General features: G+C 42.4%; 1 protein-coding gene across 2 annotated transcripts in view; it reads left to right on the forward strand.

The window, feature by feature from the left end:
- The window catches only part of FRAS1 (Fraser extracellular matrix complex subunit 1), a 307,206-nt gene that overhangs the window by 203,267 nt on the left and 86,945 nt on the right, over positions 1 to 16,994 (forward strand). For both annotated transcript variants that reach the window (XM_075066086.1, XM_075066087.1), the window contains 3 exons: positions 4,508 to 4,661; positions 11,022 to 11,200; positions 14,106 to 14,222. In XM_075066086.1, the coding sequence (XP_074922187.1) occupies positions 4,508 to 4,661; positions 11,022 to 11,200; positions 14,106 to 14,222 (450 nt within the window). The remainder of the gene's footprint in view (positions 1 to 4,507; positions 4,662 to 11,021; positions 11,201 to 14,105; positions 14,223 to 16,994) is intronic.

The following is a 16,994-nucleotide window of genomic DNA, read 5'->3' on the forward strand; positions in this document are numbered from 1 at the left end:
ACAGAAATCGATTTAAAGAGCCCTTTAAATCGATATAAAGAGCAGTGTAGTGTGGATGGGTGCAGTGTTGAATCGATTTAACGCTGTTAAAATCGGTTTAACAGCGTAGTGTAGACCAGGCCAGAGATGAGAGCAGAGCAGGATTTTGCATGAGATAGGGCTGGCAGGTGCCCAGTTTCTGCCTTATCCTAATTATCACCTTTCTGCAATAGCCTTGGGAGATGAATTGGATGCAAGCTTTATTTCAGAAGAGGTGCTGTCTAGACACACACAAGACTTCTCTTTTCTTCGTAGTTTTCATGTTGTTACAGATTCTGCTGTAACTCTAGCTGTAGGGTACTCTTTACCCTTGCTTCTAATCTAAGTACATGAGGCTTATCATAATACAGTGCTGAATGATCGTATGTGCTATGTCCTGATTTGAAAACATTTCTAGGATTTCTATTAAATTGGCTTATAGAGTAACCTTTTAAGGTTACATCCATAGAAGCACCATATTATTAGAGTCAAAACCTGAAGTAAGGACCACTGATTCTTTCGAGTATTATGTAATTGAGACATTGCAAAAACCAACTCAGCTGAAGTGGATAAGCCAAAGTATTTGCTTGAGTACTTACGTTTGCTGGTAGCCTGATCTTCAGTACAGCAGACTCTCGCTAGAATGCCCGTCTATATAGTGCAAATTCGCATATAATGCGGTTGTGGCCATGGATCCCAAATTTAACTACTTTAATTGCAATTTATTTTAACGCGGTCCTGCGCATGGATCCCAAATCCCACGTTCTAGTGAGGGTCCAGTGTATTTTTAAGACCCCCATCCCAGGGCAGTTTGAACTACTGGAACCTAAATGGTTGGCCTCATTTTCAAGAGCGCATAGTAACATTTGCATTTCTGTATTGTGCCCTTTGGCCATTTTAACTTAGATATGGCTGTTGGTCCTGGCACTTATGATGCTCTGTTGGGAAACAGTGAGCATCACACCCTAGAAAATGTGTCATCTGGCAACATCAGATCAGCCAAAGCAGGGGCTAGACCTGGCTGCATGTTGTGTATTTATTGTAGGTATCAGCCTGGTTAATGGGATATGGAACACTTTCCCTTCCAGGTGGCCAAAAGATACTTAGACCAGATGGTTGTGTGATGTTCAGTGTAGTAAGGGCTGATAGTCCCTGTTCATTTCGATGAGTATCTCCAGTGGGCAGTTTCAGCAGGAAGGCACAGATTTGAATCGGCATAAAAACTGAACTACCTTCTCCCCGCTAGGGGTTGAGGCACATTGGCAAAGCAGTGTGGCGGAAGTCTGACCAGCAATAGCCTGACCTATACTTGCTGAGTGGTTAAACAGAGAGGACTTTAGTCTTCAGAACTGCTTAGTACTCACAAAAGTGCGCATGTGTGCAGGTACATGCACGCGCACACACACACACACACGAAATGTAACAATCAGCCTTACCACCGGTAAACAAAAACCGGACATGGTTTCAGTTCTGTCACTGGCCTCTGTGGGAGAACTGACTCTGGCCTAGCTATACCTTGTCACTTACAAATAAAAGGATTAGCAAGCAAGGAACCTTTTACTCAGTGCATTTTTATTAATTAGTTGGATCACAGCATCAAAGCCAGCTGGGAATGTTATTGCAAAATGACTGACTGATTTATTGTGGGGAACAAAAAGCCCTTCATTCATTCATTCCTTGGAAACGAGGAGATGGCATTGTTGCTCTGGAACTGTGACCTTGCTTTTAATTAACATTTTCTTGGAAAGTTTTTCTTCTCATCTGGTGCATTTTTGGCCCTCGCCTCAAAGTACTCTGAAGCACGGCTGCTCTCTCGTTTCTCCCCTGCCCTAATAAATCTGGTAATCTCTCTGACCCTTTCAAGCTGGTAATTTCCTGCTGCTGATTTATGCTTTGATCAAACTCCATAAATGCCGTGACATCACTGACACTTGAAGACGGGTGGAAAGTTGCCATGGGTATCGTTGGGGTTCTCCTTAGCTGGCAATCAGTTCTGTCTTACTTCTGCTCAATTCTTTTAAAGAATAAGGCGACCATTTGTCCTAGGGGAACTGCTGATCCTAAATAATGTAAAACTTAGGACTACATGACATTCTGATTTTAAAAAATAGCATTATGCAAAATCAATATTAAATGGATTAAAATTTGATTGGTAGATCTCAAAAAGTAATTTTAAATAGGGAGTTATCATACAAGGGGGGTGTTTTAATGGGGACCTGCAGAGATCCTGCAGGGATCTGTTCTTGGTCAAGTGTTGTTCAATATTGTTATAAATGATTTGGAAGCAAATATAAAATCATTGCTGATACAGTTTTTACATAACGCAAAACTTGGGGAAGCGGTAAATAATGAGGACACTTAAGTTATATCTGGATTGCTTGGTAAACTGGGTTTATTTGAACAACATGCAGTTGAATGCAGCCAAATGCGAGGTCATGCATGTAGGAACCAACAATGTGGGTCACACTTACAGGATGTGCGGAACGGTAGCCTAGAAGGTAGCGACGGAAAAGGATATAGGGGTCTTGGTGGATAGCCCAGCTGAAGAGGAGTTGCCAGTGTCGTGCTGTGGCTAAGAGGGTTAGTATGATTCTTGGCTGTAATGCAGCGCAATGTCAAGTAGACGGAGGGGAGTGTTATTACCAGTGTATATGGTATTAATGAAACCATTACGGGAATACTGTAATGTGTTCTGCTGTCCACACTTCAAGAGGATTGTTGAAAAATTGAAAGGGTTTCAAAAAAGAACTACGAGATTTATTTGGGGTCTGGAGAACCTGCCTTACAGTGGAAGACTTAGGAAGCTCAATATATTTAGCTTATCGAAGGGAAGATTGAGGTGACTTGACCATGGTCTATAAGGATTTACATGGGGAGAAAATTTTCGGTAGTAGAACACTTTTAAATTTAGTAGACTTAGGCCTAGTCTACACTGGGATGGGGGGGTGTTGATGTAAGATACGCAACTTCAGCTACGGGAATGGCATAGCTGAAGTTGACGTATCTTATTTTGACTTATCTCCTGTCCTCACGGCGCGGGATCGACAGCCACGGCTCCCCCTGTCAACTCCACTTCCGATGCTCGGCCTGGTGGGGTTCTGGAGTCAACGGGAGCATGTTCAGGTATCGATATATCACATCTAGATGAGACATGATATATCGATCCGCGATAGATCGATTACACAGGTAGTCTGGACGTACCCAAAGGTATAATTAGGTGGCTGGAAGGTGAAGCTGGATGAGTTCAGACTATAAATAAGGCACAGATGTTTAACAGTGAGGTTAATGAACCATTGGAACATTTACCAAAGGATGTGGTAGATTCTTAATCACTTGAAGTCTTTAAATTAAGACTGGATGTCTTTCTCAAAAATATGCTCTAGCTAAACCACAAAATATGGGCTTGATACGGAAATTGCTGAGTGAAATTCTGTGGCCTGCGTTACACAGGAGGTCAGACGAGATGATCATAAGGGCTTCCTCTGGCCTTAGAGCCTATTAATCTAGGAGGAGGTATGTGAGAACATGTCACTGTTAAAACTGACTTTGCCTCGGGATAAATTTGGCTCCCAAATATTCATTTTCCAGTTGGAAAACTTCCTCTGCCACAAATAAAGTGGGACAGAACAGCAGGTTTATGTGTCTTCTCCAGACACGCTGCCACATCCAAACTCCTCGGTCATTTCATATATTCGCAAACACTTGTGCAATTGCAGAACTATATCAGAAAAGTTCTCCCCGATGTGTTGTTGGTTCTAAAGGTATTATACTTTGACATGCTTCTTAGGATGTGAAAGGAGTGAGAGATTGATGTGATTGCCAGGGATTGTGTGTCTTGAAGTGTCACTACTCCACTATGATGAAAATTACAGATACTTAAAAAGGTTGAGAGTGTTTTTATTATAAGTTAAATGACGGTGTGGTTTATAACCATCCTCGAAAAAGTGTGTTTGGGGAAGGGATTTAAAGGAGCAAGATAGTTATTTAGTCAGACAAGTATCGTAGTCCTGGACAAAGGTTTTAGCAGTGGAGATAGTGAGGATTTTTCAAAGTGTCCTGGAGATTAACCTTACAGGAGAGAAGCTGCAAAGGAAAAGGGAAACAGATGCACCAGAACTTAAGGATGAGGAAGACAATACTGTTTAAATGAAGAGGTGAAAAGGCCACTGAGAGAGACGGAGGATGATGGTATAGGAGAAGATTAGGGAGGGAATGACTTGAGATCAGGAGGAGCTGGACAAGATGAAAGTCACAAATGGGACTGATGGAGCAGAAAGTGGAAGGTGGGAGGAAAAAGGAGGTGAGAAATGGAGTTGGTAGGTTAGAGAGCATCCCTCTTTGAAGCAGATGAGAATCAAAGAGAGTCAGCTGCATCATCATGTGTTCTGCAATATTCAACCTCATCCTTCTTGTTTAAAAGTTTGTTTATATTGGCCCATTATCATTGCTCTTCAACCAAGCCTCTGCTGCTTTTCTCCCTTCCCTGCAGAATGATGAAGGCCCCCGGCTGGTTACTAACCCCCTGGTGTGGGTCCCAGAAGGAGGGATGCTGCAGATCACCAGCAGAATTTTGCAAGCAGAGATGCCTGGTGCCAGTGAATCAGAGATAACCTACACGATCACCAAGGACCAGCCAAGATACGGTAACTAATTGTAGATCTTTTACTACCAGGGGACATTGCTGTTGTGCTGCTCCTCTTTCTCCTCCTACCCTTAACAGAAGTACTGGGTTCTAATTCTCTGGGAGTCAGGCATGCTCAGCACTAAGGATATTATAATTTCATGGTATTTTGTACACATCAAATGTCTTTGGAGAACACAGTTAATTATAGTGCTGTGTTTAAATACAATCAGCTGTGAATACTTGCATATGATGTCCAAATCCCACATCTGGCCAGTTAAAATGGGTGCATAGACTTGTAAAACAGTCATGACTAGATTCCAGTCTGAATGCCCAAATGGGGGCTGCCCATTCCGTTTCATTGTCCATGTTTGCAGATTCATTGAGCTCAGTGCAGTTAATATGGAGTTAGACTCAGATGCTCAAAAGTATTTAGGCACCTAACTCCCATTGATTTCAGTGGAAACTGGGCACCAAGTATCTTTGAGGACCTGGGACAAGCACCCTCATGGGAACATGTCACCCACTGGTTTCAGATGGTAACATTATATGATACCATGTCATTGTAGCCGTGTTGGTTTCAGAATATTAGAAGGACAAGGCAGGTGAGATAATATATTTTATTGGACCAACTTCTATTGGTGAAAGAGACAAACTCTCGTGCTCTTTGTGTCTCTAATATCATGGGACGAATTTTGGCTTAAGAGCAGCACAGAGTAGCATATATCCTGGGCACATCTGAGCAAAAGCCCGCTGAGGACAAAAAAAATTCATTTCTTCATTATTTTGTAATGAAGGGGTTCATTGGTACGAGCTAAAATGCTGGTATTGGAATCCTTAAATAAGCCTCATGTCTCCTAATTCCCACTGTGGGCTCTGATCTCTGGGTGGCTGCATTCACATGCAGTCCACAGTCTGCAGAAAGGCAGGTGTTAAAAGCATTCTGCAGGCTAAGGGGAAGGGAGGGTGGTAAGTAATGGGATTTGTGACTGAGGTACAAATTCGGAGAAGGTGGATGGGAAAGAGAACAGAGCACATCAAGCTGGAAAATAAATATGAATAAGAAAGAAGAATGGTCATTTCCCCATCAGATCCACAGTTTCATTAACAAGGACAAATAATCTTTAAACATCCTTTAGACCCAAATGAAACTGTATTGTTGTTTTAATTTGCTAAACCAGATCAAATTAGAAAGAGTCGCTTAAACAACGCAGACTCTGCACTTCTGTGTGTTGTTTTTAGAATAAGTTTAATTCTTAAACAGCTGCTGATACCTGGCAGAAGATGTTGATAAAAACAGTGCTATTGTTCAGTTCATATGTACATACCCGCTATATTGTCTATGGGTAAGGTGTGTGTATCGCTTTCAATCATTTGAAATATTTGTATGAAAACAGGAATTTTGTCTTTATGAGTTTGTGTCCTGCTGCCTAACCCTAATTTGAAGTTGTAATCCTTTGGTTGTATCATGGCAATGATCTCCGCAACAACTATTTGTGATGATATAAACAATGTTTATGGCTTCAGATTAGGAATAAACAGCAGGAGCCTTTGATCTTCAGAGTTTTCTATGGAATATTATCCCTGGTAGTTGTAATAATAATAATAATAATAATAATAATTAATAATTTAAGAAAAAGAAAGGAAATACAGAAAACTGGTCCTGAGTAAAAAAGGATCAAAATAGGACTCCCGTGCAAGCAGAATTCCAGATCCGTGAAACTTGTGTGCATTTTCTAATCCCAGTTTATTGTTGTTCCAGACCAATTAGAAATGAACCATCTGTGTATTTATATTTGTCGATGCTTCCTTATGATTTGTGGGGGAATAGCAACACCAGGGGCTAAATCCTGGCCCAATTGAAGTCAGTCTCAAAACTCCAATTGGCTTCAGTAGGATCAGGATTTCACTCCAGGTCTGTAATATTAGTAAAATGAATGGGAATTGGGCATCCAGAGAGACTGACTCACGTGAGTAAAGGTATCGGAATCAAGCCTGTCATTAGATTGAAGGACCATGCTGCTAAAGGAATATTAATGTAGTTGTCAGCATGTAACGGAGTTGCCGGATGCAACCTGAATTGTGAGACGGCTGAGCCCTCTGAACTCACCAACCTGAGCTGCCTCTCACACTGTGACGCTGAGGTCAAGCTATAACACTCTGACAGGCACTGCATTGACACCGACATCCACAGGCAGGGACACACTGAACTGAGTTACATGAATGATGTCCCAGCCATTCATGAATCACCGGTAGGGAGGCTCCAGCCAATTCCTCCCATCTCCCCAGCCTTGCACTCCAGCACTGTCCCATCCAGCTCTGCTCAAGGCTTCCTTGGGCAGTGCATTAGTTGGCCACTCCCTCAGTGTTGAATGGACATGCACCAGCTTTTGTAAATTGAGTTGAGATTTCCCGAGCACTTCAGCCAAATCACACTGTTTTAGGTAAAATATAAAATGGATTTATTAACTACAGAAAGATAGATTGTAAGTGACTATAAGTGGTAGGCCTATAAGTCAGAGATAGTTACCTTAAGAAAATAAATTGAACATGCATTCTAAATCCTAAACTTTTAGTCTAAGCAAGAGTTGAACCAAACAATGTCTGACTCTGGTACAAGCAGGTTACAGTTCCTCAGTACACAGGCTGGGACTACCTTCCAGCCTGGGACCACTCTTCTCCAGTTCAAAGTCTTTGTCTTTATACATTCTTTTCCAGGTGTTGAGTTGTGGGGAAGAGAGGCCAAGTGATGAAGTCTCTGTCTCTCCTTTTGTATCTTCTCCTGCTTGCTAGAAAGATCCTTGCTGTGATGTGGTGGTTAGGCAACCTTCATTGGTCAGGCAGTCTCCATTGCATACATACCCTCTTGAGAAGTCTCTGGGATGACCCTTGGGAGAGTGGATTCCCTTTAATGGGCCATCAACATGTGTCTGGCTGGTCCTCTGTTGCAGTTGAGAGGTTGGCTGTGGTGTCTTACAACCTCACAATATATTTCAGTAACACACATTGCTATACTTCATAACCGCACATATAATGTAGCACATGCAATCCAAAAGGATATTAATGTTCAACAGATCAAGACTTTTCAAATGATACCCCCCAAAGCATGAATTGTACAAAACCTATCGTAATCATGTCGTAATGATGAATATGGGGATTCCAGAGTGCTACTTTAAGGTACAGAGTGTCACACAGTGATAAAACGGAAACACGACATGCCAGCCAGCCTTTTTTTATTGCTCAAACATCATTTGATGCGATTTTGGGAAATGAATTAAGATAATTTAAAATGAATATTTTGCAAAGCAGAATTATTATTTCTACAAAAAGAACTAAATAATTTATGTGGGTTTTGATTGGTAGCTACAAGGGATATTTTCAAAGGTTGAGAGAGGTGGAATGCACATTTAAATACAGATTATTCAGTGGGAGGTTGGAGTTTGCTATACGTGCAAACTACATTTGTATCCATGAGTACTAAAACATGGGATAATATGTAATTATTAGTACAGATTATATATAACTCTAAAACAAATGAATAAAATTAAATTTTGAGGACCAAATAGATCCTCAGCTGGTATAAATTACCATAGCTCCATTGACTTAAGTGAAGTCAGGAATACTGTGTCCAGTTCTGGTGTCCCCAGTTCAAGAAGCACGTTGAAAAATTGGAGATTCATCAGAAAAAAGTCCTAAGAATGATTAAAAGATTGATAAACATGCCCTATAGCTAAAGACTCATGGAGCTTGGTCTGTTTAGTTTATCAAAGAGAAGAGTCCAGGGTGACTTGATCACAGTCTGTAACTACCTACCTGGAGAAAAGAAGCTTGATCGAGGGGTCTTCATTCTAGCAAACAAAGGTATCACAAGATCAAATAGCTGGAAGTTGAAGCCAGACACATTCAGACCCTAAATGAGGTGAAAAATGTTAACAGTGAGGATAATTTGCCAGTGGAATAATTACCAAAGGTTGTGGTGGATTCTCCGTCACCGACGGTTTTAAAATTAAGATATTGGATGTTTTTCTAAAAGATCTGCTCTAGTTCAGCCACAGCTATTACACGTAATGCAGGAATTAATTCAGGGAAATCCTGTGGTCTGTGTGGGTATGTTTACACTGCACGCTAACCCCAGGCTCTGACTCCAGTTTGAGCCCAAGACACCTTAACGTCCACACACAAATCAGTCTGACACAAGTCAGCAAGCACTCAGGACCCTGGTCTTAAGACCCCACTAAGAGGGTGCGTCAGAGCCTGAGTCACGCGGCTATTCAGGTCTAAGCCTGGTCATTTTGCAGTGTGGATGCAGGTCAGGCCATACACCAAAGGTCTGCATAGTGCAGTGTGGACATGTTAGCATTGCTGTGAGACCCAGGTGTAGTGGTTGCAAAGCCAGGATTACAATACAGTGTGGACATTCAAGCATGGGGTTGGAAACACCAAGTCTACAAGCACGGGTCCCACAGATCTGGGCTTAGTGTGCAGTGTAGACATACCATGTTATACAGAAAGTCTGACCAGATGGTCACAATGGTCCTTTCTGTCCTTAAAATTGATTAAACTATATGTGCTGAGGATCCAGCCCTAGAACTGTATTCAAAATGTGATATAGAACCCATTAATATTAGGAAAAATCTCTATAATGCTCCTATTGGAATTAACAGAAAAACTGTTATTGAAGTCAATGGTGCAGGGTTGAGCCATCATTCTGGACATGCGACCAAGTTTTGTTCTGACGTTATTGAATATATACCTGATTGACCAAGTGTGTGGGTTATTTAACCCAGGGGTTTGCATTTTGAAATAATTTAGAAGTTCTAGATTAAATAGACACAGCAGCCCTATGGGAATAGCACTGTCAGTTGCAAAAACATTTATAAGAAGATACCGACCAAAGGAATCTATACCTTCAGCGTAATGGAATCATTTACTTTAGTCAGAATGGATGCAGGGTTAGGAATGCATGAATCCCAAGAGAACCTCCTAATACCCTTGGAGAGATGATGCAAAGATATTTAAGATCACATGGGTTTCTTATTTGATTACCAGTTAGATGGTAATCTACTTTTTAAAGATGTTTTATCGTTTATTATAATATAATATATGGAGAAGCAGCAAACAGTCCTGTGAAACCTTATAGACTAACAGATGTATTGGACCATGAGCTTTTGTGGGTGAATACCCACTTCGTCGGATACATGTCATATAATATATGGAGATATACCTATCTCAGAGAACTGGAAGGGACCCTGAAGGGTCCATGAGTTCAGCCCTCTGCCTTCACTTGCAGAACCAAGTACTGATTTTGCCCCAGATTCCTAGGTGGCCCTCTCAAGAAGTGAATTCACAACCCTGGGTTTAGCAGGCCAATGCTCAAACCACTGAACTGTCCCTCCCACCCACCCCCACCCCGACAGTGTCTTTTTCCATAAGTTTTTTGTTTGATTTGTATTTATATATGAGATTTTGAGCAAACTGAGTTGTGTTGCTCAATAAAATAAATAAAATATTTAGGACCAAGATTTTGATGCCTTTTCAGTGAGTAGCACTTGACTCTGTGTAGTCTCATGGAAGTCAGTGGGGCTACTCATGGAGTAAAATGTTGTTCAACATGAGTAAGGGATAATAATCTTCTTCTATATGTATTTGGAGGGTCAAAGTTGATCAATAACAGGATTGAGCCTCCAGTGATAAACATTGTCATGGCTGCATTGAACTCAGCAGAGCTAGGAGAATTTACATCAGCTGAGTATCTGTCTGGCTGTGTGTAAAAGCTGATATAAGCAGAATGTTTTCTGTGTGATTTCAGATCTTGAAACTGAATATTATTCTGACTAGATGCTATAGATTTGCAGATTTTTTACATCAGCTAATAATACTGGGTGTTTGAATGTATTAGTTCAGCATTTCTGTATGTGCTGAATATTTCTGTTTAATGAAATTAGTAAAGAATAAAATTATGGGGTTAAAAGGTGCACAAAAGCATCAAACAAACTGAGCCAGAAAGAATTCAAGTGCACTCCATATGTTGACACAAACACAAAGAGTCAGCTCTCCCTACACATAGGAGTAAGTAGGGTGGTCTAGGAGCAGTGTACTGGCACTTGGGAAACGTGGGTTTCGTTGCTGGCTCAGCCTACGTGATTTCTGGAATCTTCCCTATGCCTGTCACCCATCTCCAGAAATGGATTCCCCTATTTCCCAGGAGTGTTTGGAGGCTGGTGATTTTGGAATGTTCTAAATCTAGAGCCAGCCTAGTAAACAGAAGAGACTGCCAGTGGGTGAAGAGTTTTCCCTTTGAATGTACATTGGTTGTGGGGAAGGACACACACTCCTCCTTGTCTCATGCGTGGCCTTTCCCCGTTCATCTCTGCTTTCTCAGGGGAGGTGGTTCTTCTGGTTCCAATGCCAGCAGATGGCCCAGCTGACACATGGCAGCGTCTGCCTGATGGAAGATCCGTCACGCCAACCACCTCTTTCACCCAGCGGGACATCAACGAAGGCATTGTTTGGTATAGGCACTCTGGATCCCAGGCGGAGAGCGACTCATTCTATTTCCAGGTACTGCCTGTCTTGCCATCTGTCCTAAAGCAGCTGTTATTTTCCTCTGAGACTTACTCTGTTTGCTGTGTCTTATCCATTATTAGGATCAATATTTGTGCCTGGTGATGGAAAGGTTTAATCATAAAAAGACTCCCTGTAGGTAGGACCAAATCTTAGTCTTAATGCAGGTAAAACTCCCGCTGATGCTAAAGAGTGTTTTGTCCAACTGCAGGATTTGGCCCCTTGTAATGACCGGAGTAGTAGAGGTATCCATCTGCAGAGCTGATTTATTAGGCTAACTTTTGTGCAGTGATGTTGACCTCATTTGGAAAGTCACAGACCACATTGGAGATCTAGGGAAAATTACCTTTCAAGCGACATACGAAGGGACTGCCAACTCCTAGAAGTTTGTCTGATTCTATGTCCATCTCAAAGAGGAGTAGACTCTTGAGAGGAAGTTAAATTGCACCACTCCAGTAGTAATATCCTGCTGGTAGCCTCTCTAGGCAGGAGATGGAGGAGTAAAGTCATTAAAAAGGTGTGAGAGAATGACTGTCCCCAGAGTGAACAGGTGCACAATGGCCTCTACGTGCATGGCCTGGCTTAGGACTGCCATGAGAATGAAAACAGCAGACTCCTTACAGACTGGAACAGTGTGCCCAGAGACTGATGCTTGCTGGGGTAGTGATAGTATCCTCCTCCCCTTACATGCTTGGATCTACACGGAATATTTGTTGTTTAAAAATGCCGATGATCAGGGCACTTCACTTTTCAGGAGCCCTGAGGTGGAGGTTTTCATGGAGTCAGTGTTGGTGCGTGGGAGAGGTCTGAGGCTGGCGCCCAGGCAGACCAGGTTTGGAAGAGAATAGGGCGGTGGGGCCAGGAGACATATTTTCCCCACCAGCCTCACAGACATTGCTAGAAACACATAACACAGCTTATTGCACTCTTATCTTTCTGTAACCTCTCTTGTAATAGGAACCCTCTTCAAGATAAGGAGTTTCCAGGGGGCAGCTGTGCCTCAGGCGATGTCCTGGGAATGACTGATTGGGGAGCAGAAGGAGGGGAAGGAAACAACACTCCATGAGGAGATGGTTGCAGAGTTTTCCTCTGCCCAGGCCCCCTCTCATATGTATATCTCTATATCTAGGTGATTCATCCCTGAGAAAAGCATCACCTCGAGATTTGCTGCTGCACTTATGGAGCTGTGGCTCAGGACTCCAGCATTAAGTTCTGTTTTGCACGTAAAGCAGGGCTATAACTTCTTTGTATTGAATGAAAAATGCAGCATGTCCTCCCCAAACGTGCCATGCTTACTCTGAGCAGCGAGTGGATTTTTTTGAGAGTTGAGTAGATTTGAAAAGGCCAAGTGCCCATCTCTCTCCTAGGGTTCCCTCATGTAATAATTTAATTTTCATAATAGACTGCGCCTCTCACTCCATCAATAAATGTATATGTAGACAAAAAGGCTCAAAATACATCCCAACAGCCATTATAATAAAATAACCCCCACCGGCCCAGCAGGCAGAAAGATCATAAAATCCCTCAGACAGTACTGTGCATTTTGCTTGGGAAGTTTAACAGTTTCCCATAATGCTAAGTCAACATGAATATTTGCATACAATATTTGTTACATTTGGTTTACAACCTAGAAGCTATTACTGACAGGCAATTAAGGTAATTTCTGAAGTAATTAACATAAGTGATAATGAGGAAGTTGAGAGTGCCAGATGTTGAGCAAGCTAATCTTTAATTTAATTGCTGTGTTGCTGTTAGGGATATGCCTTTTGCATGAGTCAGACTTTTTTTTCAGTTTCTTTGTGCAGTGACAATAATTGTATGAGGAGCCCTACGGGGAGAAGAAGCTACAGTGTGCGGTGTCACATCAGAACATCATAATACATCTGTCTGAGTGCAGAACAGTGGATTGTGGCTTCCTAGAAAAGGCAGGCTTATGTGTTTTCAACAGCGCTCTGGGAATTGTAGTTCAAATGACATCAACATAAACAGACCCTGCGAGTGACTAAATTCATTTCAGTTTTACTCTTTTAGGCCCCAGTTCCGCAAAACATTTTCATGCACATTCTGAACTTGAAGCGGGTGTTAAGTCCATTCTTACTCAGCAAACTGTTTTAAGTTCTGTTGAAGTCAAGGACATACTAGGGTCTAATCCTTCCCTGGTGTTGAGCGCCAATGTGGGGTGCTGAGCGGGGAAGGCAATGAGAGCTAAGGGCAGTTGCCGAATTTCAGGATTATTATAAGCTTTTCTAGCATAGTTTTTACACTATGTTTCAGAGTTTTTAAATTTTTGTAAAAATAATTTTGCTGGATCCATGTGTTGTTTGTTTAAAAAAAAAAAGCAGCAACTGCAACTGGTCTGTGATGAGTTAGATATTAATTTCATCTTGGTATTGGGATGGTGGTATGGATTATCTTCCAGTGTGGAGCACAAAGTCGTCTTGTGCAGCCTTAACCTTGGTAGTATATTGTATCAAAGCACAGTACAGTCTGGCACCTATTATGTGAGTGCATTTGGATTACAGAGAAGCAGCCCTAAGAGACATCTGGTTGAAGGTACAGTATGATTTTTTTCAGCATTTATCATCTAGTTCTACTGCTGGCTTGTGTTCTCAGGATCAGCCCCTAACTTGTCCTCCCAAAGCCAGGAGGCGGTAGGGTAACCAGATGTCCCAATTTTATAGGGACAGTCCCAATTTTTGGGTCTTTTTCTTATATAGGCTCCTATTACTCCCCACCTCTATCCTGATTTTTCACACTTGCTGTCTAGTCACTCTAGAAGGAGGAGTAGGGGAGGTTAAGAGAAGGACCTCGAAAGGCAGTTGTGTTTTCAAACACTAGCAGTTCTTCATCGTTGCGAATGAATTGTGATCAGGATTCCATTTGTATGATCTTGCATTTGCAGGTATCAAGTGCTGCTATTCCACAAACCCACCTGGACACCCACATGTTCAACATTGCCATTCTCCCACAGATACCTGATGCACCACAGCTCTCACTTGGGTCCTTTCTCCATATGACTGTAAGTCTATCCCAAAACAACTGACTGATTGTCATTGCATTTTTCCTTCTCGTTATGGGAGTGCACAGAGACCAGACTTTGCCAGAGAACAATTATCACTTAATATTGCTTCCTCTTAATGTTGTTCAGCCTGTGCATTGTACCTGATTCAAGGATCAAGGGAAGTTTAAAGAAAGAATGCTATACAGCTGGATGCATAGTAGAAAAAAGAAAAGTGAAATGAATCATAGTCAGCTCAGATGCTGAAATGTAAAAAAAAATAAAAAATAAAAATAAAGTTGGAAAATCAATATGAATAGAGGTGATGGAGATACAGTTGTACATTGCAGAGGCTCTTAATAAAGAAGAGAAAGGAAGAAAGTACATTTTAACATCTTTTCAAAGAATTCCCCCAGTTCTTAAAACCCCATGTATTAGAGAGACCATTACAGTGGGAAAAGGCAAAAAGCTTTGTGTTAGAGAGAGAATAACAAATAGATTTGATGAGTAACTGCACTGCAATCCATATTTACAAAGATCACAGTCCGCTCACAGTGACAATGTTCCAATCCATCAGTCTGACACCAGAAACATCTATTATAATATTTTCCTAAAACATTCAGACATGTCTATTACATTTCATTATAAATTACTCTTTTTGAAGCATTGGCACTGGAAGTAAATATTGCGTTTTTATACTGTTTCATGTAATCTAATGCAGTTGTTTCCCTAATCATTTTAATTTGAAGAGATGCCTGCAAGGCTGGTGGGAATTAAATTAGACACACAACAAGCCTTGGAGGGGTTGGCAGGTGTATGTAGTGTATATGGCATATATTTTTGCTTTGTTCTGCTGTCTGCTCTGTTCCTGTGAACTAGCAGAATGCTGTTGTATACCTGAATCCTCCTTGGAGTTCTGGTGATAGCATAACCCACTGAGACCCATGCCTTATGCCAACAAATAGACCTTAGTTCAACTGTTTCTTTCTCAGTGCAGACTGATACAAAGCCCACTGATGTCAAGAAGAGTCTTTTCAGTTAAGTCAGTGGGCATCAAGATCCACAAGCGTAGCACAGTGTAGGAAGTTCATGGTGCAGTGATGAATACAGAGAAACTCAGGCCTTCTACAAATTGGGCCAAATTCGTCCTTGGCATAAATTGATGCAGTTCCCATTAGATTCAGTGGGACCTGTACCTGATTCACTGGGGCTGAATTTGGTCCATACAGCCTGTTTTTGAAGTGTAGGATTGCCACTCACTCTTGTTATTTTCAGCATGACCCTGATTTTAAGATCATTTCAAAGTATCTTCAGGGAGAATTCAGCATCACTGTCTTGATGCTGGGTTGTGCAACCCCTGACAGCACTGAGCAAAGATGTTGTGACACTGGTTTAATGACATTGTTGTTATTAATATGCTCAGAAGTGTACTGGGTACCTGTTGTAGGAGCGTAGCTACCTCATAGCACACACTGCTGGCCACCCATGGTACAGCTGGCTCTCCCGGAATTTCCTTCTCTGAGGTGGGTCTCTTTGGCTCTCCACATGCTGGTCTGTGCTGGAGATGGGACTTAGCCCTCTGGCCAAATCACAAGCAAACCTGTAGCAACAGTTCAACAAACGAAAAGGTTTCTGCCTCTTTGCCCACCCTCTGGGCCTTGCTCCCAGCCCCTTTTTTGGCTACCTGTATGAGTTATTCTGGCTCTGGGACAGAGCACTGGGTCCCCAGGCCGGTTCCCGTGGAGTACCGTTCTCAGCCACTTTGGGCTCTGTTCCTTGCGTCCTTCCCTGCTGTGGTACAGAGCACAGGGCTGCCACGCTCATTTTCTGGGAGTACTTCGTCTCCTGCCCACTCCCTGTGGTTCCACCTCAAAATTGATCTCATTGTCAGTCCATTTATAAGGCCCATATGTCCGTTAAGATGTCACCGGACCCTCCTTAGTCCCTCCACCTCAGGCTGGAAGCAGCTAATTAATTATGGCCAGGTGTGGCTGGCCCGTCTCTTTTTAAAGGGGCCAGTCGCCCTGTGACATTCCCTTATGAAGATAAGTAAAGACCCAGTCTGTGTCACAGAGAGTCAACGTGACCCAGCAAGTGAGGGTCATAAACAGACAAGTTGGTAGTGGGTTGTAATAAGGTCATGTGGTGATTAAGGCATGTGGACATCTCAATGGCTCTGCTACCTGCTAAAATGTATATTTTCCCTGCCCTTCCCCCCACCTTGCTCACAGACAAGATGGCCGAAGTGAGGCATTAGGAGGGACTTGAGGGTGGCCTGGTGAACAACTTTGGGGCAAGTATCAGAGGGGTAGCCGTGTTAGTCTAACTTTGGGGCAGGCATTCCACGCATAAGGGAGATGGCTTGGAATTGCCTGTGAGAAAAGCCAGTGGTGAGTGGAGGGGCTAGGAGAGAAGATCAGAGCTGTAGGCAGGGGTTCATGATGCCTGGCATTGGGAACCAGGGCTAGCCATCTAAATGAGATGCACAGGCATGTCTGACCTTATTAGCTACTAATTCTTTATTCATGATGTGTTAAGTGCCTAGGGCATACTTGCTCTGTCATAAACCCAGATAAAGACAGAGTCCTGGCCCAAACGACCTTGCAGATAGTCAAAAACACACGGGGAGGTTAGAGATAACTTTAGATCTGCCTGTTGTAGGTCCTTATGCAACCCCCATTAGCACGGTCTCTGCATGCCCCACCACACCTCTGTGAAGTAGGGCAGTGCTGTTATGCCCATTTTATAGAGGGGGAACTAAGGAGAAGAGAGACTAGGGCCAGCTTTTCCAAG

Source organism: Chelonoidis abingdonii, chromosome 5 (genome assembly GCF_003597395.2).
Source record: "Chelonoidis abingdonii isolate Lonesome George chromosome 5, CheloAbing_2.0, whole genome shotgun sequence".
NCBI classification, from domain to species: domain Eukaryota; kingdom Metazoa; phylum Chordata; order Testudines; family Testudinidae; genus Chelonoidis; species Chelonoidis abingdonii.